Source organism: Cucumis melo, chromosome 5 (genome assembly GCF_025177605.1).
Source record: "Cucumis melo cultivar AY chromosome 5, USDA_Cmelo_AY_1.0, whole genome shotgun sequence".
Taxonomy (NCBI): Eukaryota; Viridiplantae; Streptophyta; class Magnoliopsida; order Cucurbitales; family Cucurbitaceae; genus Cucumis; species Cucumis melo.
Genome location: NC_066861.1, coordinates 24,472,659 through 24,500,602, shown reverse-complemented (window position 1 = coordinate 24,500,602; position 27,944 = coordinate 24,472,659). Strand labels below are relative to the sequence as shown.

General features: G+C 32.9%; 2 protein-coding genes and 1 long non-coding RNA gene across 3 annotated transcripts; 1 reads left to right on the top strand and 2 right to left on the bottom strand.

Annotated features, from left to right (window-relative positions):
* Window positions 1-2,556: 2,556 nt before the first annotated feature.
* LOC127149612 (uncharacterized) lies at window positions 2,557-3,089 on the bottom strand. The gene is made up of 2 exons (XR_007821286.1): window positions 2,962-3,089; window positions 2,557-2,811 (listed from the first exon to the last, which is right to left on the bottom strand). It is a non-coding gene; the product is annotated as an uncharacterized LOC127149612 (long non-coding RNA).
* Window positions 2,933-4,314, top strand: LOC103493034 (zinc finger protein CONSTANS-LIKE 5-like). Its single transcript, XM_008453655.3, has 2 exons — window positions 2,933-3,700; window positions 3,825-4,314. Exons 1-2 carry the CDS (start codon window positions 3,077-3,079, stop codon window positions 4,167-4,169), a joined length of 969 nt encoding a protein of 322 aa, XP_008451877.1. The 5' UTR covers window positions 2,933-3,076; the 3' UTR covers window positions 4,170-4,314.
* Window positions 4,315-26,433: 22,119 nt separating this feature from the next.
* On the bottom strand, window positions 26,434-27,525 carry LOC127149587 (uncharacterized). Its single transcript, XM_051085360.1, has 2 exons — window positions 27,410-27,525; window positions 26,434-26,968 (listed from the first exon to the last, which is right to left on the bottom strand). Exons 1-2 carry the CDS (start codon window positions 27,523-27,525, stop codon window positions 26,434-26,436), a joined length of 651 nt encoding a protein of 216 aa, XP_050941317.1.
* Between the last annotated feature and the right edge of the window lie 419 nt (window positions 27,526-27,944).

Sequence of the window (27,944 nt, the reverse complement as noted above, 5' to 3'; positions counted from 1 at the left end):
TTATGGAAAAGATAAAAAGGAAAATAATAATTATTATATTATTATTAATTTTTCTTTAAAAAGGCCATTGGAAAGCGTGAGGCATTATTCACCACTTTCTTCTTCACAAAAGCCCTCATTTTCCTCTCCATCAACAAACCCTAACCCTTGCTCCACCACCGCCACCTCGTTTCTCACCGTCGGCTGCCTCAACCCTACCCAAGCCACGTTAGTCGTCCTCCTCGTCGCATCTTTCTCCGCACTGTTGAAGTCTCCGTCAGCCTTCGTCGTCCCCGTCGCTCGGAACTCACCGATCTCCTCTGTCCGACAGTCGCCGTCAGTCGTCAGCCATCGAGTGGGTTCTTGTCCGAGCCGGTTCGCCAAACCCATGTGAGTTCGCCCGTACGAGTCGTACCCGACCCCCACCGTCGTTTCAATCTTGAGCCGCACGCCATTCGAGCCGCTTTCCACTCCCGAGCCGCGCGCACTTCTTAGCGGAACCGACTAGCCAGTTTTTCCCTCTAGCCGAGCCATTTGAGTTGCCAAGCTTGTTTCCACCCTATTTGACCCATTGTTGGCTTTTACCTATATTTTTTTGGTAAGTTTGAGTGGGTTTTGGTTAGTGCCCAACAAATATTAATTTCAAACTCTAATTAAATAAATTGTTGGATTAAATTGACTAGATTGAGCTGAAAACCGAGCTGGAAATTTGTCCAACTAAGTCTAAATCAAGATCGGCCTCGATTTTTGGGTAAGTTAAATCAACTGGATTTTTGGGTCCTAAATTAACTACAATTTGAGTTATTTTCTTAGCATTTTACCCTTAATGTTTAGGACCTTCCTTGGGAAGCTTGATCTAGCCGTCAGGATTTTATTCCTTGGATTAAGCTAATCTTCATGTAAGAGATTCTACTACTAGACCCTTGAGTTCAATTTAAAGAGACCGCATGTATGAATGGTTATGTAAGGATGATGGCTAGCTACAGAACTTGAGGTTACAAATAGAAACTGATATTGTAAATGTGACTGCTGGATGACTTTATGGTTAGAGCTGATAATGAATTGATGTTATCACCTACGTTTTATTGATACAGTTTTGTGATTGAGGATGATATGACATGATATGATATGATAGGATAGGATATATATGGTATGACATGTTATGGTATGATATGTTATGATATGATTTAATGATGTGTTATATGCATGCTATGGATAGGGTGTATGTTAGCTTTACCTATTAGAGTCGTACCCATAAGAGTGTCCTTCAAGATCACCACTCTTTTTTATGACTGTGTAGTCCGACGGGATCACCAGTCTGACATTGACATAGACATGATTTGAGAGATTCGACGGGATTGCTCACACTTATAACTGCATAGTCCGACGGGACCACCAGTCTGACATTGACATTGACAAGACATGATTTGAGTGATTCGACGAAATCACTCGTAGCCCGATCGTCTTAGGTGTTTCTTTGGGTTCACCAAAAACCAGCTTGTTCCTACATGATCACTGTTTGCACATGTTCGGGAACGTGCCAGTTTAGGGGTACCACTCTTCAGGACTCTAATAGAAGGTTAACGGCACCTAGCGGGACTAGTAGTGAGTCCCTTATTAAGTATATTTTTATACTCACTCTTTCTATTTCTATTTTTCAAGCAGAGACAGATGTAAGAGCAAAGGCAAGCGGCGAATGACCAGAAGTGACCCGAGCCATAGGGATACGTTTGCTTCTGCTTACGTCAAGTGTCAGATTTCAGTGTCGATATTCTTTTCATTTTATTTTATTCTATTTATTTCCTTGTTTTTTTTCCTTAAAAACTAGTAGGACCCGAGATAGGAATTCTGTTTAAATTTATTTTCGTACATTCTACTTATAATTTTACAGTTTTGTTTTATTTTCTATTTACTTTAAATAAATTTTAATTCTTTTCTTTTAAACTAAAGTCCACAACTTAGTATAAGAGGTTGGGTCTTTACATATATATATATTGCCTTTTTTTTTTGTATTGTGCCTCCAATAAATGAAGAAGAATGGATTATTTATAGTAAAAAAAAAGTTTTTTCAAATGGCTAAAAAATTCAAAATTGCTAGATTTTTTTTTAATTTGAAATAATATTATATTTGACATACATCTCATGGCCTGAACCTTTAACAACCAAAACTAATTTTAAAAAGTTATCATATCTAGTATTTCTTCCTTTCCTCTCTCACTAATTGATTTAGTTACTCTAACCAAACTACCCACAAAATTTTAAAATGAGTTAAATAACATCTTTTTTTTCTTTTACAAAAGTTGGTTAATCACAAAATTTATAAAAAGAAATTAAGGAAAAAATGAATATAGCAATTTATGATTTTAAATAGGGCTAGACAAAATTAGATAGCTATCCAAAGGAGGGTATTTTACCATTTTTTTGTTTAATAACATTCACCTATTAATTTTAATCATGTTATTTCTATTTTCTCATCGATGTTTTTACATTTTAATGAGTATAAGAGTAATATAAGAGCTCAATTAGCATTTCCTTGGTGTCTTAAAAAGAATCTACGAAATATAAAAGTAAAAAAAGGAAAACAAACAAAATGTCACTAGATAAATAATAAACATGCTTGATCTAAAAAGCATCAAATAAAGACTTTAAATGTCAACATTGACCTTTTAAATTTTGTTTGTAAACTCGTATATGTGTTTAACAGCGATGGAGGGATTTATCCAAAACCGAAAACAAGAATAGAGCTCTTTATAAATGGCAAAGTACAATCTGTTTAATACCCATAGAAAAATTGCCAATGCTACCCTCTTCAAAAATAACCAAACCGTGACCCTAACCAAAAGGAAAAAAAAAAAGGTTAAATATGTCATACTCATAGCTTTTTATTTAGGTGTTAGAATATATATATATAAAATAAAAAATGAAGATGAAAGAAATTAAAATCCATAGTTGTGGTGTGGCATTCACCACGTACTGTCGTACCACTGGTCGGTGCCTAGATTTTCTTCCATTCTTAAATCCCATAAAGCTTAAATAAACACACAAACTATTTCCCAATTCCACCAATTTCCCATTTCCTCACTCCCAATTCCCGATTATGCACTCCTTCGCCGCCGCCTGGTCCGGCGTTCCCGCCGCTACCAAACCCCTTTGCTATTCCTGCAAGTCCGCCACCGCTGTTCTCTTCTGCCGACACGACACTGCCTTCCTCTGTCTCCGCTGTGATGCTCAAATCCACACCCTCTCCGGCACCCGACACCCACGTGTCTGGCTTTGCGAGGTCTGTGAGCAAGCTCCGGCCACCATCACCTGCAACGCCGACGCCGCTGCTCTCTGCACTTCCTGCGATGCTGACATCCACTCTGTTAATCCCCTCGCTCGTCGCCATGACCGCTCTGCTATTCAACCCTTCTACGATTCGCCTCCGTCTTCCTCTGTCGCTTCTGTCTTTAAGTTCCTTATTCCGACTCAACACCAACACGACGCTGTTCAACCTGATTTGAAATCAGAGGACATTTTCTTCTCCGATATGGATTCGTTGATTGATTTCGATTACCCGACTGCTGGTGATGGTGTTGTTCCTGAACAATCCAATCCAGGAACGGAGTCCACTACGCCACCCACTGATTACTCTACTAGAAATTTATCCGGGTTCCAGCTCTGTAGTACTCGATCTAAACCTGATGCCATGAGCTACCCATCTCAGAATCTTAGCCATAGTGTAATTTTCTTTTCAACCCACTTTTCTTTGAATCTAAAATTCCAATTGATGTATATTCCGTTTTGCTCTGGTGCTCTGTTTTTCTCTGTATTTCTCTGTTTCACTCTGTATTTCTCTGTTTCAGGTTTCTTCATCTTCTTTAGACGTGGGAGTTGTGCCGGATCGGAACACGGCCTCCGACGCGTCGTTTCCGATGGGGCAGCTGGCGGAGAAGGCGGTTCAATTGCGGGGGATGGACCGGGAGGCGAGGGTGTTGAGGTACAGAGAGAAGAAGAAAAATCGGAAATTTGAGAAGACGATTCGTTATGCTTCGAGGAAAGCTTATGCTGAAATTCGGCCGAGGGTTAAAGGGAGGTTCGTTAAACGGAGTGAAACGAACTGTGAAATAGAGAGATTCTACGGCAGCGCCGGCGTGGGGTTCATGGTAGGGGATGGGCAATACGGCGTTGTTCCGAGCCTTAGAGTTTGAGGAGGGAAGTGAGGCCTCTGACGGGAATTTGAGAGATCCTGTTTGTTGGTTTTTATTAAACCTTCAGGGTCTAATTTGGGATTTAATTCCTATGTCATTTTAAATAATTTTCGAATAAAATAATTGATTAAGTGGGTGACTGAAATGTAAATTATGAAAGTTGGGACCAAAATGGTTAACATTCTCAAGTTTATAAATATTTTTTTAGGACAAAGTTTATAACTTGAGATGTATTGAATATGATTTAGATGCTGATGTCACCCCATTGTTTAGCTTTGTAATGTTTTATTTGCCATGACGTCTATATCTTCCTAAACATAATTGATATAATATTAATACACGGTTCAAAACCACACATTATTGGAGTCTTTTCAAAATTATAACAATGCGGCCAAATATTTATACAATATAAAACAATTTTGAAAATAAAAATAGTTCATAGGAACATAGTGAAAAATACCAAAAATATCAAGTCAACCAGGCTATCAACAACACGCGTGTGATATATTTGGTAGATTGGTCGTTTAAATTTGGCTATTGTTTAGTACGCGATGATTTAGATTTGGCTAAATGGTTTTTTTTTAATTTTTTTGATACACAATCGTTTATTTTTTTTACACGATCGTTTATTTTTTCAAGATAGTTTACGATCGTTTAGATTTGACTAAACAATTTTTTTAAATTCTTTTGGTACACGATCGTTTAGATTTGTCTATACGATGATTTATTTTTTTAAACGATTGTTTACTTTTTTTACACGATCATTTACATTTGGATACTCCGATCTAAATGTTTTTTTTTCTAGATTCTTTTATACGATCTTTTAGATTTTGCTATTTTTTTTACACGGTTGTTTAGATTTGGTTACCCAAATTTAAACAAGGTAAAAAAAAAAGGAAAAAAAAAGCGATGGAAAGGAATTGCAGCGAAAAAAAAGAAAAAAAAAGACGATAAAAGAAATTGTAGCGAAAAGGAGAAAAAAGACGGAATGACAAACCTAGAATTTTTAAAAAATGACTAACTTCATGCACTTTGTTACATGGACCATAAATAATTTAATGTTTTGTTACATTTATGAAAATTAATCCAAATTATTCAAGTGTTTTAAATTTCAAGGCATTTAAGTAAATTGCAACAATTTTGTAGTTAAATGGATCTTTATTTAATGATAATATCCACGATGTGTTATCTAATTTCGCTTGATTTATGATTGTTCTTTGATTTTATTTTATTATTTCTCTTTTGTAGGGTATGAGGCAAGATCGAATGTTAATGACAAAAATGAAGCCAAAGTACATAGAAATAAAATTAAATGGCATTAACTAGGTTCAAAAGCTAAAGAAGAGAGTGCTCCAAGGTAAAATGCCTCATTTTTAAGCTAGGTGCACGACATCACGAGTCCACGATGTTAGACGTATTTAAAGAACACAATTAAAATGTGGGCTATGAATATAAATTATAATTTATCACATTGGGCTATTTTATTTAATTAGACATATTATGTGATCTATTTAATTAAGTCCCACGATTTCTAATTGAGTATGGACTAAATGGGTAGAAGTCTATTTTTAGATTGATCAAGATTTAATGGGGATCATAATTGAACTAGTATAAAAAAACTTAGGGCTATGGTCCCCAATATACCAAAATAATAAGCCCTCAATCTTTCTTCTATCTCCCATCAAGAGATCCCACTAAGGGCAATTAGGGTTTTGGTTGAGGAAGACAATAGCCATCTTACAACCATCATTAATTACTCGGAGATGGAATCTGATATGTAACTAATTCTTGACAATTTGGCATGAATGGTCTTAGGTTAATCTATTATATAGATTTAAAGTATTTTATTCTAACACACGACACCACCTTAGAGTGTCGTAACACTCCAAAGTTCACATGTGCAAAGTACATACTATCAACACTAGTGTGCTGTCCGCGTTAGCACTATGTCACAATCACGATCGTGAAAAATTGTCATGAAAAATTGAATACTTGACGGTCATAAACTGTCAACGTACACTATTCTTGATGTTTTTACCAACCGTTAAGAACTTTGTCTTTTTTGACACTGGATTCAATGATAGCTTTTAAAATGTAAAAAATAATCATTCTTAACAGTTTAAAACCGTTAAAAGAGTCTGTTTTTGTAGTAGTGCGACAATATAAAACTAGTGGTTTTAGCCAACTCTTTACACGATTCTCTCTATTTTTTCCTCTCTAGTTTTTACCTATTTGTGAAACTAAATAATTCTCCTTTGATCAACAAGTCGATAATGGGTTAAGGTAGTACTTTCTAGCTTGGGTTCTTAGAGTTTTCCTATTTTGATGTATTCATAAGTTAGGAAGTAGACTATCTTGTAATTGTGGACTCAATTATGGTTTTAATTATGGGATCGGAAGCATTTTGAGCTTTATGATTAATGCTTTTGATTGACGTAAGTTTTGCATCGCTAGCTAAGGTTGTGTATGAATTTAAATAAGCAATAAGGATAGGACAGCTTGCAAGTTAATTTAGACAAGCATTGTTCTATTCACCTTAAAATTGAATCACATGAATGCTTAAGTAGGTGCTTGAAAATTAGATATTCGAACTTAATGCAGTACAATTAATACCAGATTGAGTTTGCATGCTTTTCTTAGTTTCAATCGTATGAGAAACAATCTTTGTAGTTCAGTGATGAGAAATGCATGATTAGATACATTAATTAAATAGGGAATCTGGCCAACCCAAGCTAGGCTCTTTTAAATAATGAATTTTACCTATTTTCTTTATTTTCTTTATTACATGCACTTTTACCTACTTGCAGCAAACCAATTGCAAACCCACCATCCGTTTACCCTCGGCCTGAAAGTTATTTACTTGAAAAATATCATGTGCTTCCTAGGAACGATCTGGTCTTGCCACTAATACTAGGGTTTGTGGTAGATTTGATGTAATCATTTGGTCCATATTTAAATGACAAAATCTGCTGGACCAATATCACTCTAATTTGAAAAAGGAAAGGGTTGCCACATAAAACAAAACATACATCCAGAGAGTGTAACTTGGAGAGAAACTTGCAACATAAACTTACTAAAGATGACAATCGATGATCAACGCGAGTGATATAGCTAACAATCGATGGACAAGATGCAGCAAGATAAAGGCAACCAATGGTCTATTGGCCAGACGACTTGAAGATTGGATTGTGAGAGTGAGAGAGAAAAGTTGAGAAGAGATCTGTGTGCATGAAAGTGAAACGTGATTTGAGTGAGCAAATCTATTTAGTTCTCAAAATTGAGAAGAGGTCTTTGCTAATTTACAAATTCATCTTGAGTGAGCAAATCTATTTTGAGGAATGTATAGAGTTAGGATGCATGTCATCGATTGAAAAAAAATTAGAAAATTAACTTTTCGATGAATACGTGCACTATTTGGTTCTTGATTTTTAAAACTATACACTTTTAGTTCTCAATTTTAGAAAAAATAAATCCATTTAGTCCTTGAATTTTGAAAACAAACTTTTTCCGTTCTTGATCCTTTTATAAATAGGTTTAAAAGATTCCCGTAGTACTTTTTTTCTTTTTCTTTTAATAATGATATGATATGAGTTTTAGAAATTATTCTTCAAATTTTAAATGTTATATAATTATTTAAAAAAAAACAAACAAACAAAACTAAAGAGTACATTTTAAAATTCGGGGACTAAATATGTCATCTTATAAACATGGGGACTAAAAATATTCATTTTTAAAATTTAAGGACCAACTATACATATTCCTTAAAATTTGGGGACTAAAAATATACTTTTCCTTTTTGATAATTTCTATAGTACAACAACTATGGAGTGGTGGTTTGAACATGACCTCAAGGAAGAAGATCGTTATCAATTACTATTAAGCTAAACTCAATTTAGTTTTTTTTACCATTTTTTAATTATTCCTTTATGATTAGTATATTGTTATATTCATTTACAAATTGGGTAATTATAATGGGTAGCAATTTTTAGAATAATTATTAAGTATGTAGCAATATTTTAAAAAAATTGCAAATATAGCAAAATTTGTCAGTGATAGGCTTCTATCGGTGATAGACTCTTATGGTTTATCAGTGATAGACCAACATTTGCTACATGGTCTATTAGTGATAGACTCCCATCGTTGATAGATTTTGCTATATTTGCAATTTTTTTAAAATGTTGCTGTATACTTAATTATTTTGAATATAATTGCTACATTTGCAACTATCCCTTAAGAATTTTGTTGAAAAACTAACTCGTGGTCAATCAATTACATATTTATGTTTACTTTTGTATAATAAAACAACCACATAACCCTATGTCTAAAGAAAGTTCTAACCAATTGTAAATACTAAATTAGTCAAATAATTAGTAATTACTAATAATGTAAAAAAAAAAAATCAAAAGAAAGCTCGTTTTCAAATATAGAAAAATGAATCAAAATATTTACAAAGATCACAAAATATCACAACTTATTTACTATGAATTACGATAGACTATTATATATATTTACCTGTTTCATGATAAACACAGATAATAATCTATCGTCTTCTATGGCAGGTAGATTATTATTTAAACTTGAAATTCAAATGCCTGTACAACTCGAAAGAGATATATAAACTCCCATGCATATCCTAAATATAGATATATAAATAAATAAAGTTCTCTAAATATGCCATAAATTTTAAAAATATTTTAGAAAGTGCATGACAAAAATAGAGAAATTTATCTAGCAGCAGCATTAGTAAGTTAAAATTTCAAAACCAAAACACCTCATATCAAAATAATTATAATCAAATTCTTTTTCAAATATAATTAGGTGAATTAAAATATTTACAAACTATAGGTATAGTAAAATTTTATATTTTATCAATGATAAATACTAATAAAAATATATTATATTCTATAAATATATATTCTAAAAGTTTATTATATTTTATAAATATTTTCGATAGCTTTCATAAAAAATGATTTTGAACGTGTAAAAAGGTTAAGAAGAGTAAAGTGATTTGAAAAGTTGAAAACAAGAATATATTATAAAGCTATAAAAAGAACATATTGGAAATGTGACAAAATTGGTTTGTTGGTAGGTGTGCTTTTCTTTATCACATTTGCCAAATCTTCAAACAATAATATTTTAGGTAAAAGGACATCCGAAAGGACGCCATATCCTTCCAATTTTGGTACACCATTTGGATTTTTCACGTTATGAAATCATTGATTTGGATTAGCCGAAGAAGGAATAGTGCTTTTCACCTTGGAGCTTTTTGAGATTTACATCAACCATTTCTCTCAATCCCTATGGATAATTACCACTTTCAATCAAATAGTTTTAACTCTACAAAATACATTTATTTGAAAACTTTATGTGAACGCTTATATATATATACATTAGAAAATTTTCATGGAGGGTGTGCTGTTCGGACGTGAAGTATATAATCGACAATGATAGTGGAGATGGGCGATCTGTGGAGTGTGTGAAAGTAGGAGAAACTAAGGGCCCGTTTGGTAACGTTTCTATTCTCTGTTTCTTGTTTCTTGTTTCTTGTTCTCTGTTTCCTGTTTCTTCTTTTTTTAGAACAAGAAACAGTAATGCGTTTGATAACTGTTTCTATTTTTTGTTTCTTGAAAAACAAAAGAAACAGAAACAAAAAAAGTGTTCAATAACTGTTTCTTGTTTATTGATTTTCTTCTAGATTTATTTTTTATTTTTCACATCTACTTCAATTAAACATTAAACAAAAATATAGGTTTATCCATCAAACATAACAAATAAAATTATCAAAAGTTTATTCATTTAATACGAAGAAGTATCAATGCACGAATAAAAATAATAACATAAACATAAAATTATATTTATCCTGCAAATGTTACCAAATTTGATTGGCAATATCATTTCTTACTCAGGCAATTTCTCTTTTTAATCCATCAATTTCTACAATCTCATTGTTATTTCGTGACTTCTAGAATTTAATATTAATTTTAAAGTAAGTTATTATGTCTTCAATATTCAGAATTGAAAGAAACAAAACAAAATTTAAACTTTAACTCTTAACCTATGATGCTTTAGAGAAAAACTCACAACGAAAATCCAAATTTGCACAAAGAGAAAGATGAAAACTATGGATCCGACGAAGAGGAACAATCAGGCAAAAACTATGGATCCGACGAAGAGGAAGAGTTCGGGTTGTCGAGAAAGACGGTGAGAGGTGAAGAGGAAGACAGAGTGCAAAGAAAAACGATGAGTAAAAGAGGAAGAGGATGATTATTTGGAGAAGACGATGGAGATAAAAGGAAAAGGAAACCAATAAAAATAATTGAAAAAAGAAAAATGAACCAATAAAAATAATTGAGAAAAAGGAAAATAAAAGAAATAAAAATAATTGAGAAAAATGAAAAGGAAACCAATAAAAATAATTGAGAAAAAGAAAAAAGCCAATAAAAATAATTGAGAAAAATGAAAGAAAAAAAAATAATTGAGAAAAAGGAAAAGGAAACAAATAGAAATAAATTGAGAAAAAGGAAACCAATAAAAGCAATTGAGAAACGGAACAGAAGAAACTACTTTTTTTTGTTCCCAATAATTCTTTATAAAATGAGAAACGTTTCTACTTTTTTTGAGAACGAGAAACAAGGAACATTATCAAACACTTCTGTTTCTTAAAAAATGGAAACAGAAACAAGAAACAGGAAACAAAAACGTTACCAAACGGGCCCTAATTTTGCTAGAAATACTTCCATTTGGGTTTTAAACAATATAAGAAAAACGCATAAAACATGGAAACTAATTAAGCATGAAACATGGTAACTACGATGGATAACAATTTTAAGAATAAAAATTAAATATATATATATATATATATATATATATATATATATATATAGCAGTAGTTTTAAAAAAATTACAAATATAGTCAAATCTATTAGTGATAGACTTCTATCGTTGATAGAATCTTGTGGTTTATTAGTGATAGATTACAACATTAGTCCATCAATAATAGACTTTAACAAATTTTACTATGTTTAACAATTTTTTAAAAATGTTGTTATATATTTGATTATTTTGAATTTAATTGTTATGTCTTCGACTATCCCAATAAAATAAATAGAAAAACGACTATCCCAATAAAATAAATAGAATTAAAACGAGTTAAGGTACTTAAACTAACAAATGAAACCAATTCTTAACCCATGATGCCAAAAAAGAAAAGAAAAACAAACCATGGATGAGAAGAAATGGAAAATGAAAAGAAATTGGAATTTAGGACTAAATGACAACTCATAAAAAGTTGCCAAACTTTATGGTATATATATCGCATAATAGTTAAGGTTTAAGATAATAAACAATAAAAAAAATTCCAATTATTAAATTACAATGAAAAAATACCATCGATGAGAAATCCGAAAATTCTTTTTCCTATTATAACATCGCATTATTAATGTCATTGCAACCATTAATGATGAATAATTTTTGACTTTTTATAAAATGCAGGTACATTAATATTAGTAAGAAAATTTACTAATCAAATAATTTCCAAAATCACATCGATTTGCATCTAAGTTATTTCTATAAATCTTTCTATATATATATATATATATATATATATATATATATATATATATATATATATATAATATGATATATAGGGAATTGTGAATTTTATAGTATATTACTTCATTTTTTTTAATGGGTTTTTTTAAAAAATATAATAAAGCCCAACAAAACATCGAACAATTTTAAAAATAGAAAAATTCTAAAGATCCAAAATAGAAAATATCAAAAAATGTCACGTGATTATTTGGCACCCAGCAATGCGTAATATATTTTGTAAATGGTCGTTTATATTTGACTATTTTTTCTGACGCGATTAATTTTTAAGATTTTTTGGTACACAATCGTTTAAATTTGAATAATCAAATCTAAATGATTCTTTTAAAAAAAAATTATTTATGATCGTTTAAATTTGGATAGTAAAATCTTAACAATTATTATTTCAAGACTTTTTTGGTATATGCTCGTTTATTTTTTTTGTATACAATCATTTAAATTTTATCGTTTAAATTTGGGTAGCCAAATCTCAACGATTTTTTTTAAGATATTTTTTGTACACTATCGTTTGGATTTGACTATTTTTGTACACTATTGTTTAGATTTGGTTATCCAATATACAATGATTTTTTTTTCACCATCTTTTATATTTGACACACCATCTTAAACAATCAAATAATAGTTTGATTTTTTTAAATAGATCTTTTATATTTGGTACATGATCTTGAACAAAATAACAGTTTAAAAAAATAATAATAAAAAAATTACAGAAGAAGAGAAATAGACAATGAAAAAAAAATTCCAAAAGAAAGAAGATGAAAGGAAGGGATAACAGAAATATTTTTTTAAAAAAATGCAGAAAAATAGAAAAAGACGACAGAAAGGAAAAAAAAATTGCAATCACAAAAAGACATACAAAAGGAAGTGCAAACTTAAATATGACCAATTTTATAGACTTTTTAATTTTGTTTGGAGATGTGTAAAGATTTCGTTGGTTTGTTATTTTTATGAAAATGATTTTTTTTTTTTAATTGGCCACGATGTTAGTTTGTTTTTGTAATGTTTTCTATAATTAATTACAACTTTAACTATATTTAAAAGTACTATTAAATGGCTTCTATCCCTCTTTATTTTTGTAAATATGTGATACAATGATAAATTGATAATAGAGTAAAATAGCTTCTTTGCATCCATGCCTCGACCTAAATCAATACTTTCAAAAACAGTAAAAAAGAAAAAGAAAGAGTGCATGCCTCTAAGTTATCGCAATGAATCATGTATCCAACCAACTAAAGCATCAGTTTAAGTAGTTCGATAAACATGATATACCAAAATTTCATATTAGTCTCAATTTTTAAAATTTTGTTTAATTAACGTATAGTCGGTTTAGCTTCAATTTTGTACAACCATGGAGGCAACCAAATTCCTTGCACCCAAACGTCTACACCCAAATACTGGTGTTTTATCAACTTAAATTCAAAGGACTACCTCCATCATACAATTATCAATCTAAGTCCAAAATTTGAAAAACCTCATTAATTATTATACATGAATTGTACCCATATAGATAAGATGGATGAATGAACTAATTCAATGTAAAACCACCTATACACACAAATGGATATCTGATAAAGAGACAAATTGTACTTCTCATTGCCCAAACATCTCACGATGTACATTCCATTTTCATACAACATATACACATATTTTTCTCTATTCTTGATAGATATAGTATATAAGTTTTATTTGTTTGACCATTTACCAAAAAAAGACAGTAAAAAATTACATCATAGTCTATTGCTTATAGACTTTGTTATATGAGACACTTGCAAAAGAGGCAAAACAAGTTATAATAATTAAAATTATAGCACACAAATTTATTGTTCGGAAAAATGGCAAAAAAAGAAAGGTACAACCCACATATACAAAATGTAAAATGTCACAAATGTCATCGTTATTAAATATATACATTTGATACACATGATATACACTTGATACACTTGGCATACATTTGATACTTCTATATAACCTTTGGACCTTGATACACTTTGTAGATACCGTATTTTGTCATTTATTTATTTATTTTATTTACTTACTTTACTTTATTTTATTTTATTTTTATTTTACAAAATTGGATTTGAATTTAGAAAAAATTTCATAAATATAACAAATTGGTAAAATATTTATGACTCATGTAACAAAATGGAAAAACCCATGAAGGTGGTTGTTAAATATTTCAGGTTTGCCTTCCTTTTCATCATCTTTCTTAGGACTTTTTTTATTTCCATCGTCTTTCTTAGGACTCTTTTTATTTTCATCGTCTTTCTTCTCTTCTTTTTTTTTTCAAACCGTTATTTGGTTTAAGATCGTGTATCAAATATAAAAGATCTATTTCTTTTCAAACTGTTATTTTAGTTGTTCAAGATCATGTACTAAATATAAAAGATCTAAAAAAATATCGTTTAGATTTGACTTTTAGATTTGGGTAGCTAAATCTAAACGATCGTGTACGAAAAACCAAATTTAAACGATTGTGTACAACAAATAGCTAATTCTAAACAATCTTGTATTAAAGAATCTTTAAAAAAATCGTTTAGATTTGGGTAGCCAAATCCAAACGATTTGTGTATATAAAATAAACAATCGTGTACGTACCAAAAGAATCTTGAAAAAAATCGTTTAGCCAAATCTAAATGATTGTGTAATCAAATTAAACGATCGTGTACAAAGAATCTTGAACAAAAAATAAATCGTTTAGATTTGACTGCTCAAATCTAAACGATCAAATGTAAACGATTGTGTACCAAACAATAACACACGATCGTGTATCAAGTATATTATGCGAGTTGTTAACAGGGGCATTTTTTATATTTTTCATTATGGGTCTATGGGCTTTTTTCGTTTTAAAAATTCTTCTATACAGTGTAAATATTTTATCATTTTGTTGTATTTTTGAAAATACCCCTTGAATTTAAGATTTGAATTTAATTTTTCTAAAAACACTAATAAAATAAGAAAACAAAACAAAATTAAAAAAAAACCATTAATCTCACGTTTTTCCCTTCATAGTTTCCCTCTACAACTCTCTCATTTTTTTCTTCCATGATTTTTTTCTTTCCCTTTCACCACTCTCCCATCTTCTCGATTTGTTTTCAATTGGGAAGGTTAAAAAAGAAGCGAGGAACCTTTTCTCCCAAATTGGTCTTCGAAGGTATTTCTTTTTAATTTTTTAGGAATTGCCTTTCTTTTATTTTCCCAATTGAATGTTGTTTCTGATTAATTTCAATAAATCTATATAGTGTTAGATTTGTTTTGTTTGAATTTCTTTAAATTGATTTGATTGTGGCTTCAAATTTTTTAGATCTAGAGTTTACGGTGAATTCAAATTTATTAGATTTAGGGTTTATTGTGGAGTATTTGAATTTTTTTTTTGTTGATTTTAGTTTAATTTGGCTTTTATTCGTTTTTTGTTTACTGTTTATTAATTTTGCTGAGTCGATGACAATTTTTGTTGGATTTGATATTAATTGGTCATGTGATGTTAATTAAGTTGTGTGAATGACAGAGTTGGCTGGATTTGATATTATTTGGCTATGTGATGTTAAGTAATTTATTAGGCTTAATTGGACATCATCATAGAAATATCATCACCACACAAAAAGGGGTAGAGAGATGAGAGAGCTTCTCTCTCTAAACATCAAGCCGGCGTTTACGATTCCCAAACTTTAGAGAAACTTCAACAGATGCCATGGCAAACCTTTGCGCTTCCCTTGAAGGAAATTTATTTGCTCACCAACCAAAATTACTCCAGCTGATCCTCCCGGCAACTAAGAAAGATTTTGACAACCTTTGGCTATTAAGGTACACCCAACAGCCTTCTTACTCACAAATTTTCCTTTCTGTTTCTTTCTTCCACTTTCAGAATGACTTCACTTCGACACCTCCCTCGATCCTGCACTATTGAAAAAAAGGATTTCGTCCTTTCTTTGGACAATCGATCACGAGAAATTAAGCTGCTTATTACGGAGGTGGGGCCATACAAATCTTTCTCTATCGCTGTCACTATGGAATCTTTGGAATGACTTAAGTCCACCTTCAAAACTTTATTGGATACACCTCGAACGACAAGATTTTTCTTGGAAAAGCGATTTGAAGAATATTGCCTGTGGGTCCAAAAGACATACAATAGAAAAGGGTACATTGCTGAGATTTACAGAGTGGACGACAGAGGAAGAAAATGCTTCATTCTTGTTCCTGAAGGGACAGAAAAACCGGGTTGGACTCACTTTGTTAGTCTTCTACATGACAAAAAAGAAGGTTCTACAAAAGTCAATTATACAACACTGTTGGTTGACAAAAAGAAGAAAAACATATATTCCAGCTCCGATTCTGATTATGATAACAAGAGAAGATCATACGCTGAAGCTGTTATCAAAGGAAGCTCATCTGTCGAAGATGTTCTAAACTGGTCCACAAATGCAAATATGGGGGAAAAAAAGAAAACAAGGAAGGGACTTGCTGAAATCGACATCGATTGGAACAAGACCGTCGTCCTAACAAGAAGATACTTTCATGAAAACTGGAAGAAAATTGTTGAGAAGCTAAAAGATCAACTTGACATTTCTGTAAGTTACAAACCTTTTCATGCTAATAAAGCACTGATCTTTTTCAAAGATAACGAGCAAGCAAATCTGATTTGCAAGAACAAGGGATGAGCTACTGTGGGGCGATTCTACGTTAAATTCGAAGAATGGAACCAAAAAACACATGCATCGCCGAAAATAGTGCCAAGTTATGGTGGCTGGATAAAGGTACATGGGATACCATTGCATGCTTGGAACTTAGAAAGCTTCATTCAAATTGGTGATGCCTGTGGAGGATTCATTGATGTGGCGCGTGAAACCAGGGAGTTTACAGATCTCCTTGAAGCTTCTATCAGAATTAAAGACAACTATTCGGGTTTCATTCTGGCGTTCATCAAGCTGTTCGATAAAAAAGGGCAAAGTTTTATAATCCAAGTCATTGCACAAGCTGAAGGGAAATGACATCTTGAAAGAAACCCTAGTATCCACGGTTCTTTTACTAGAGAAACGGCAAAAATATTTGACGAATTCAATTTCAACTGTGAATCTTATTATTTTGAAGGCAATCTAGCTATCTGGTCCGAAAAAACCTTGTCGGACTTGATCGAAAAGGAGGAATAGAAAAAACAAAGAAACGGCTTGATTCCAGAAATGAATAAAAAAATTGGCGCAATGATGGAAAATTTAAGTTATGACAGCGACAGTGACTCAAGTGAGAAAAGAAAGATGGAGATAGAAAGGGAAGACCTGACAGTGACAAGAAATAAAGGAGGAAAAATCTTTTACAAAGGTGAAAATTCAAAATCAGCAGGCCAAAAAAGAGGAAAAAGAAAGGTTTCCTTTGACTCCCCTAAGAGCAAGACTTATCTCTATGATCCTAAAAGTGCCCCACAGGCACCAATAAGGATAAAAAGCCCAGTAGAAAGCCCAAAGAAAAAGCTCTTGAAGAAATACGAAAAAGAAAATCAAGGAAAAGGCAAGCAAATTTACAAGAAAAAAGCCCACCTTTAAAGCACGAAACGCCAAAGGAGAACAAAATAAAATACAGTGGGCTTAAAATCCAACCCAATGAAGTTGATAACAGGCCAAAAGCCATCAATCTCATGGTGGACCTGGGGCCTTTGTCCCTCTTTTCGGATGAGTTTCTCTCTAGTCCAGATCAGCTATCCATCTCTCAATCTCCAACATATCCAACACATTTAGACATTATCAAAGATAGCCTCGGGCAGATGTTAAACTCCAAAAATGAAGAAAAAATTGAAGAAGAAGCTGGAAAAGAAACTAGTGAAGATAGTAATTTCAAAGAGCAGCTGATAGATTGGCTAAAGAAAAATAATCTTAAAATTGCTCTAGTGGACTGTGATTTTAGCTTAAATGTTGTTTCCAATGTTTACAAGGGTAGCTCTTCTGCAGGTGTTTTTGAAAAGGGGCAATCTAGTTTTAAATGAAAGTTGTAAGGTGGAACACTAGAGGGTTAAAATCTTCCTCCAAAAGAGTTCAAATAAAAAATCTTGTTTCCCGTTACCATCCTGACTTTGTTATTTTGGTTGAAACTAAATTAAATACTATCACAAGAAACATTGTAAAATCTTTATGGAATTTGATCAGAATTAAATGGCGTTCCTTAAATGTTGTTGGAAACTCGAGGGGCATTCTAATTATGTGGGATGATCTTAGATTCAATGTTACAGATTTCATAGAAGGTAGCTTCTCCATCTCTATCAAAATTAATATGCCAAATGGGCCTCCAAATTCGGCTTGGTGGCTCTCGGCTATCTATGGGCCTACAAATCGTAGAAACAGAAACAACTTTTGGTCGGAACTTTTGGACCTAAATTCATTATGCTCTCCAAATTGGCTTTTAGCTGGTGATTTCAATGTAGTGAGATTCACAGCTGAGACTTCAGCCCAAAATCCGAGCAATTACAGTATGAGAAAGTTTAATACATTCATCTCTGACACCAGCCTTATTGATCCTCCTCTCATAAACGCCAAATATACTTGGTCCAACCTCAGAGTTCAACCAGTGCTTTCTAGAATTGACAGATTCCTATACACAGCGGGTTGGGAAAATTTGTTCTCTGTTCACTATTCAAAAGCTCTCTCCAGAATAACTTCGGATCACTTTTCGATTCTCCTTGAGTCTTCTAAGATTAGTTAGGGACCTCCACCTTTCAGATTTATAAACCAGCACATAAAGGAAAATTGGTTTAAATACAACATTGGCAATTGGTGGAAAAATTTGAGACAGACCGGTCATCCAGGATTTTCTTTCATGCAGAAGCTTAAAAAATTATCTTTCTCCATAAAGACAGAGTACAAAAAAAAAACAATAAATATAATGAAGAAGACAAAAGAGCTTGGATCAAAGAAATTGATGAAATTAACAAAATTGAAGCTGAAAGTAAAATTTTCGAAGCTCAAAGTAAGCGCAGAACTTCCTTAAAAGCTGAGATCAACCAATTCGACTACAAAGAAGCTCAAATTTGGTACAAAAAAAGTATAAGACTTTGGAACTTAGAAGGAGATGAAAACTCTTCCTTTTTTTCACAGAATTTGCTCTGCAAGACAAAGAAGAAGTTTCATATCAAATATTATCTCTAACAGCGGAGATTCATGTTCTACCAATGAGAATATCGAAAAAGCTTTCCTGGATCATTTTGAAGAAATTTACAATGGCAGTAGTTCTGATTCCCCCTGGCTCATTGACAACCTTGATTGGTCCCCTATTTCCTCCAATCATATACATAATCTGTGCTCTATGTTCTCTAAAGAGGAAATTCATTCAGCCCTTACCTCTTTCACAAATAATAAAAGTCCGGGGCCATACGGTTTTACAATGGAATTCTACAAAGCAACCTGGCATCACATAAAAGAAGATATCTGTAATATCTTCAAAAAGTTCCACGACAACTGTATCATTAATAAAGCTGTTAATGTTACAAACATTGCCCTGATTGCTAAAAAAGATAAATGTTCGGTGCCAGCGGATTATAGGCCTATTAGCTTAACTACTTCCCTCTACAAGCTTATTGCAAAAGTCATAGCAGAAAGGCTAAAAGAGACTCTCCCACTTACTGTTGCGGAAAACCAAATGGCATTTGTCAAGGGTAGACAGATTACGGATGCCATTCTAATTGCAAATGAAGCTATTGATTATTGGAGAGTCAAGAAAATCAAGGGGTTTGTGATCAAGCTGGATCTTGAAAAGGCTTTTGACAAAATTAATTGGAGCTTCATTGACTTTATGCTCCTGAAAAAGGGTTATCCCATTAAATGGAGAAGATGGATTAAAGCTTGTATCAGTAGCGTCCAATACTCCATCATTATCAATGGCAGGCCAAGAGGTAAAATCCAACCTTCCCGCGGCATTCGACAAGGAGATCCAATCTCCCCTTTTATTTTTGTCCTTGCTATAGACTACCTTAGCAGGCTGCTTGATTCTTTGGGCGATAAAATCAAAGGGGTTATGATGAACAACAATCTCAACCTCACACACCTCCTTTTTGCAGAAGAAGGGGTTAGGATGACATCCTCCTCTTTGTAGAAGATGATGAAGACCCCCTCAACAATCTAAGATATGTCATCCATCTCTTTCAAATGGCTTCAGGCCTAAATGTCAATTTAAGTAAATCCACCATCTCGCCCATAAATGTTGATGCTGCCAGAACTAACAAAGTTGCTTCGTTATGGGGTGTTTCCACAAAATTTTTCTCCACGAACTACCTGGGAGTGCCTCTTGGTAGAAATCCCATCTCGAAAGCTTTTTGGAACAATATTGAAGAAAAAATTAGCAAAAAACTATCCAGCTGGAAGTACTTTTTGCTTTCCAAAGGTGGGAAAATTACCCTGATAAATTCTACCCTTTACAGCCTTCCCACGTACCAGCTCTCGGTTTTCAAAGCTCCTGCTTCCATTTACAAAAGTATTGAAAAAACCTGGAGAAACTTCCTCTGGAACAGATCCATTGATTCCCAAAAGTTGCACCTGGTTAGATGGCCGGTGGTCACCTCTCCAAAAGAGAGAGGGACTTCGTATCATCCGTATTAAAGATACCAACTTCACGCTCTTAAATAAATGGTTATGGAGATTCATTCAAGAAGATTCCCCCATTTGGAAGAGAGTTATAGCAGCTAAATATGAGAGCTCAATTCAGGGAGATATTCCTTACAACAGCAAATACAGTAGCAGTAGATCCCCTTGGCACTCTATCAGTCAAGGCCTGGACTGGTTTCAATCACAGGTTACCTGGAAAATTAAAAATGGCAGCAACTTTTCCTTTTGGCACAGTCACGGGCACTCAAACAGTCCTCTATCAATGCACTATCCAAGATTATTCACTTTATCTACAAAAAAAAAAATAGTTCCATTAATGACATGTGGAACTCTGAAGCGCTTGACTGGGATCTCAGCCCAAGAAGACCTATGAGGGAATGAGAAGTTACTTTGTGGACAGAGCTAAAAGTCTCTTTAAATGCTCAAATTTGTGCTGATGGTAGAGACACTCCAATGTGGAATCTTAATGTCGATGGGTTATTCTCGATTGCTTTGGTTAAAAAAGCTATCCACCTAACTGACCCCGGAGTTATTCCTTTCCCAAGCCAACATATTTTTACTAATCTTTGGAAATCCAGCCTACCCAAAAAGTGCAAATTCTTTATTTGGTCCCTGCTATATAACAGCATTAACACAGCAGACCAACTTGTTAAAAGAATCCCTAATCTTTGCTCAAGGCCAAACTGGTGTGTTTTGTGCAGAAATAGTGAAGAAGACAGAAACCATCTTTTCATCTATAACTCCTTTGCTAAATTCATTTGGAATCAATTTGCCTCCCTCTTTAACAGTAATATAGCTCTCCACAGCCCCAAGGAACTCTGTCTACATATTTGCAGGTGGAAACAAAAGAGAAAAAAGAACATCATCCTCTTCAACACCATTGCTTTTGCACTCTGGAATATTTGGCTGGAAAGAAAGGATCGAATCTTCAATGGCAACGAAAAGACTGCAACAGAAATCTGGAAAAATATAAAAGCAATATCAGGGCTTTGGACCAGTAGATCAAGACTGTTTTCCAATTACCAAGCTTCCTCTTTAGCTCTGAACTTACACGCATTTGTTTAGTTTCTTTGCCTGTCTTTTTTGGTTTGGGGGCTGATCTCTAGCCCTCTTCTTTGTTGTTTGCTTTGTATCGCTTGGCTCTATCTTCCTGCTTCTCTGTACTATTGTTGCTGATTATATAATAAAGCGGAAATGATGAGGGTGCTAAGGGGGTATTCACCTAGTGGAGATGCTCGGGTGCACCTACTGACCCACCGTTTCCTATTCAAAAAAAATTGAACATCATCACACCCTGTATTTCACATATTTCACATATTTCACATTGCTTTGCTATTATTATTATTATTATTATTATTATTATTATTATTATTATTATTATTATTATTTATTTTCTAATTCCATAATTAAAAAAGTGAAATTGTTAAAAATAGTAAAATTGACAAAATATTTATAGCAAAATTTTAGATTTTATCAATAACAAATATTTGATAGACATCGATATTCTTCTATCAATGTCATTGATGGACAGTGGTAGAAATTGATCAGTTTCTATCGTTGATAGAATCCAAAAATTTTACTATAACTTGTAAATATTTTAATTTGTATTGTTTTTAAAAATGGTCATTACAAAATGAATAACAAAAAGTCCATTTGTTTTTTTTTTTATTTTGTTAATTTTATATGAATCTAAATTTAAGTTGGGGAAGAAGCAATGTTTCTTTATATGGGTTTTATGATTAAAATTCCATAATTAAGTACATGAAATTTCTTCATTTGAAAATTAATTAATAAATTGTCTTTTGAAAAACTATATAATAACTCTATATTTTAAAATGGGATTGAGTAGTATTTTCTATTAATTTATTAATTTTTAGATACATAAAATTTTTCATTAAACACCTATGATGAAGATCAAAATATCAAAAGTTTGATATTTTAATATTCTTGAGGTGAATAAAAAATCATCATTTGAAACAAAAATAAACTCCATTTTTTAATGCATCTTATATCACCCGTAATTATCAATTCATGCTTAGCTTTTCTTCTTAGATGTGGATTGAGAATCATGGGACATTTAAAATAACCAAATAAAGTTTATTTTTGAACCTTGGTAATTTGGTTTAAAAGATAAAATTTGGTAACCATTTTTTTTAGTGTTGTAGGATGATAACACCTTTCTTACACACAACTAACTCCCGAACCTAAATCATAATTTACATAGATCCATTATTTTTTATTTTTTGGGTGACCAATCACACCTTAATATCGTTCGGCGACTCTGAACCTATTTATTTATTAAGCTTAAATAGACAATAACGTCGGTCGCTTCGATTCGCGATCATGTTGCAACACACTTGATGCACCATGGTACTCATTGATAGACTCCATAGCCTTTGATACACCTAATACTCCTTGTTAAACTTGATTATTCTTAATACACTTGATACCTTTTAGCCTTGATAGACGACTTAAACGCTTCACTTATAAGTTTGATACACTTGATGCACTGCTAATAAATTTGTTATGTTTCATGATTAGTACACTCAATAAATTAGACACGTTTGATGCACGTGATATGTTTGATATACCTAATGTACTGCAAATACACTTAGGATCCATTTGGAGGAAGGGTAGAGTTATGAGGGTTAATCTTATACATCCTAGGGTTATGATAAAACTAGTGTTATGATTATATGTGTTTGGGGAAGATTTTTATTATAGATAGTGTTATGATTATATATGTTTAGGGGAAGGATTATGATAGGTAGTGTTATTATAATATTTGTTTAGGGGAAGGATTACGTAGTGTTACGATAGTATGCGTTTGGGGGAAGGATTATGATAGTAGTGTTATGATTTTTTTTTTAAATGTATATCCAATAAACAAATTTAATATATTTATTTTAATAAATCATATTATGAAGTAATTTTAGCCCTAAAAAATCATCTTTTCTTTTTTTAAAAAAATTATTCTGGGTCTTTAAGTTTTCTTGTGCTTTAAAAAACTAGTCTTCATTCGGTAATTTTTTGTTTTCCCAGCCATTTTTATTTAAATTATTTTTTACAATTTTTTATAATATTTATTAAATTTAATGTTTATTTTTGGACCATTAACCAAAATAATGTTATTTTGCAAACTTATTACCAAAATATGGTTGTTTGCAAACTTATTACCAAATTGTTGCCCCTTTTTTTTTTAATTTTTTTTAATAGGGCGAGTCTTGGCCCTTGTTGTTTTAGAATCAAGGATTTACATAGGGCGAGTCTGAGACTCGCCCTTCTATATTTTTTTAAAAAAAAAAATCAAGTAGGGCGAGTCTATATTTAAAAAAAAAAATTGCACAAGACTCGGCTAAAAAAATGTAGAAAATTTGGTATGTATGTTGGAATTAATATTTGGAAGATTGTAATGAATAAATAGAACTTTTTATTTTGCTATTCAACAAGTGGGTTGTGTCTATTATTTAGCTCATTCAATTAAGTCAAAATTATAAATCATTATTAATTGAATCTTACATATGTATATATTCAATAGAAAAAATATATATTTGTCGTTCAACATGTGAATGAAAATTTTGAAGAATTAGGATTTAATCAAAACCTTGAATATTTATAATTCTTTTTTGGCTCGTTTTGGATTTCGTATTATAAACTTAGATGATCTGGTATACTCTTCATGAATCTCTTCACCATACAAAAAATTAAAATATATTTTTCTATTAATTTGAGGCCGTAAATTTGTAGTAAGTACTTTTGATTGTAAAATAATTAAATATGAATCAAAATGTTTAATACAATAATTTAACAATTTTCATTCAAAGAAAAAAAATCAATGTGTTCCACAACCTGGACGTCGACGATTTCTAGCTGGTTGTCGTCGTCGACTTTGAACTCTCTGTTGTTGTATTTCCTCCTGATTCTCTTGTTGTTGTTGCCCATCCGATTGCCCGGGTACTGCTGCATTCTCTTGTTGCTGTAGCTCATCTGATTGCTCGGGTACCGCTGCAGGCACTTCGTAGTACAAATATTCATTATGTTCTCCACGACCACGCCCGTGACCATGCATGTATGAAGACGATGGATCGCTCCCTAAATCATAGTATTGTTGCCCAAAGTCCGTTGATGATTGACCTGCCTCTGAATTGTAATATCCTCTTCCAAAGTCTGACGATTGACCGACTCCTGAATCATAATATGTCGTTCCAAATGTTGGCATCATCATTACTGGACTAACGTAATTATGCTCGCTTTTTGTCTGTGTCATTGGAGGCACTTCTTCCCCGTGTTGGTCAACTTCTTCCAATTGATCGGGCTCTTGCACTAGAGGACGTCTCCTCTGAACAGGAGCAGGTACAATAGGGACATCGTACATATAGTGGATGTTCTCCATGTACTGCTCGTTATTGTTGCATATATTTAGAACCTGTTGTGGATCATCTGCAACATTCCAAAGTCTAATATTGTTTGATCTCTGTAAAATATTAAAATGAATTAGAAATCATTGAAAATAAATTAACACTAAAAACAACTATACAATTTTTAAATGTATACCAGATGACTCATAGCAGCTCCTGGTTGGGTGATATAGAGCTTGCTAATGTTTTTGTACCAATGGATGTATTCTTAAGTTACATCCATATCAAACTGCTCAATTAGAGGTCCCGTAGCAGTAAACCTTCTGCGATTATGCCATCGCATTACTAAATGAGCAACTCTATCTGACCAATCAGCAGTCCTCAAGTCAATGTTGTGCAACAGTGGTTCAGTATTACAGTCACGTGGAACAGCTTGTTGAATACCGAACTGTCTAAGTACTCTATCAGGATGATGCCACTCACCAATGTAGAAACATATGAGAGGACTAATCGTCCGCCATATGTTGTGTCCGTTCGTACAAAAATGTGGCAAGCTATCTATGACAGTTTTATATGGCTCCCAGACAATCTGAAACAAATTGTATGAAACAAATAACGTACCTATACTGAGAACTTAAAAAAATATGGAACTTGAAATTGAAGTTCAGCATGACGTACCTGACTAGGTTGAAGAAGATCAAACATGTACCTATATTGAGAGACTACATGTGTAGCCGATCTTGTCACACAAAATTGATCTCTCCATCTGTATTGTTGAAGTAATATTTTAGATTTTAATTGAACTATATATAAAAAGTTACTGTTAATCTAAATTAAATTGAAATAGTATACCTTGAACCATAAGCTCGACCGTGTAATTGATTAGCATTGACATGTAGGAGTTGCGGAGCCACTATTGGGAATCGTTCCCAAGCCCATATTTGTAACAATATTAGTGGCCCAGCTATTTCACGAACACCTTGTTTAGATGCCTTGCATAATTGTCTATACAACCATGCCAAACAGGCTCCACCCCAAGAATATCGCCCCGTGTGGTGCAGATTAGCTAAGAATGGTAGAAACATTAGGTGCACATAACGAGTTGATTTATCAGCAAAAATACTCCCACCCACCAACTGTAAAATATATGCCCGTGCATAACGTGTGATAGTTTCCTCATCGGCATCGTTAACCAATTCATGAAACTCTGCCCCCAACCATGTTAAACTCAATCTCTGCCCCCTAATTTGTTCAGGAGGTGGGATCACACCAAGTAACTCTTGGCAAACATGCAACCAATCATCATGCATCTGACCGATAACGGGCTTGCCATCAGTCGGTAATCCCACCAAAACTTCCACATCCTGTAACGTAATTGTGCACTCTCCAACTGGCATGTGAAATGTATGTGTCTCCGGTCTCCATCTCTCCAAAAGTGCAGTGATTAGATGCCAGTCTAACTGGATGAACCCCAATCTAGCAAGCCCATAAAATCCTGAAGCACGTAACAGTGGAAGTATGTTGCGGTGTAGTGGGATAGTACGTTGGACAACTGCCTCACGTCGTCTACAGTTTATCTCGGGCGTATTACGATCATCCCACACAGTTTCTGATCGGTGAATGTTCTGATCATGTAAAACGTCCGGATCAATTGGTCCTCGGTTTAATGCCATTATCTACACAAAAAAATTACAAATCAATGTCATTAAAGAAAGATGTCTAACTATCAGGTGCCTGTCTCCTTAACAAAGTACAGCTTCGTCGGTTATGACCAAGTTGACTACAGAATGAGCATCGTTGTTGAGCACTTTGTTCTGTCCAATCCATCTCGTTGTGATAACGTGAAGTCTTTGGTCTACCTGATTTTCTCAACAACGATGGATCTGGCAGTAAGACAGGCATACTTGTAGGTGTTATCCAATAATCTTCATGCGGTACAGGTTGAAACTGAGGCGCATAGCATGCAGCGTAAGTTGATATTTTATAATAGTCTTCAACAAAGTCTTCATAGTTCATGTTAAATCGTGAACAAACCGCCATAAAATGCGAGCATGGAATACCAAAGGCTTGCCACTTGCTAAACGAACAGTACCGCTCAGAAGCACTTAGTCTCAATATTTGGATATTTCCTCCTTTAGAATTTAATTCGTGACGTCCAGTTTTTACATGAAATATGCCTTCAGATCGATCATATGATTGTACTTCATGCTTACTGGATCTTACAGACCATTTTAATATTTTCTGAAGTGCGTACCTGAAAATTGATGCAATTAGTATAACATGCACATCATAAAATCTATTACCAACTGTGAAGTTGAAAAATCCATACCCGGTATATTTATCTCCACGTTCCAACGCAACTTTTATTTCCTCTCTCCTTTTTTCAAAGTAACTCACACATTTGAAGAATGTAATTTGAGCTATAGCATTTATCGGCAACATTCGAGCTCCTTTGAAAACTCCATTCATGCACTCTGATAGATTTGTTGTCATCCACCCGTATCGAAATCCTCCGTCATGTGCTTGAGTCCACTTCTCTATAGGAATGTCATCAAAAAAAACTCATGCATCTACTGTTTATTCTCATTAGATTCTGAATGGCTTTATCAAACTTTCGAATTTGAAATTGACACTCGGTACGGTAAGCATAATTCTTTAATAGTGTGAATTTATATCTTTTGTAGAAATTACTGACAACATGGCGTAAACAGAATCTATGATGACAATTCGCTCATGTCCATCCATTATCCCGATTGTTAACCGCCGATATAATGCCAGCATGTCGATCGAAAAGTAAGCATATCTCGTCATGGGTCACAATTTGTTTTAGATGTCGTAAAAACCATCCCCATGAATCTGCAGACTCTTCTTCAACAACAGCAAATGCTAATGGTAGAAGATGACCATTTGAATCAATAGATGTAGCAATTAATAACTTTCCTCGATACTTGCCATACAGGTGAGTGCCGTCGATTTGAATAAGTGGCCTACATCTACTAAAGGCTTCTATACATGGACCAAATGCTTATTATTATTATTACTATTATTATTATTACTATTATTATTATTACTATTACTATTATTATTATTATTATTATTATTATTATTATTATTATTCTTCTTCTTACTATTACTATTATTATTATTGTTATTGTTGTTGTTATTGTTATTATTATTATTATTGTTATTGTTATTATTATTGTTATTACTACTATTATTACTACTACTAT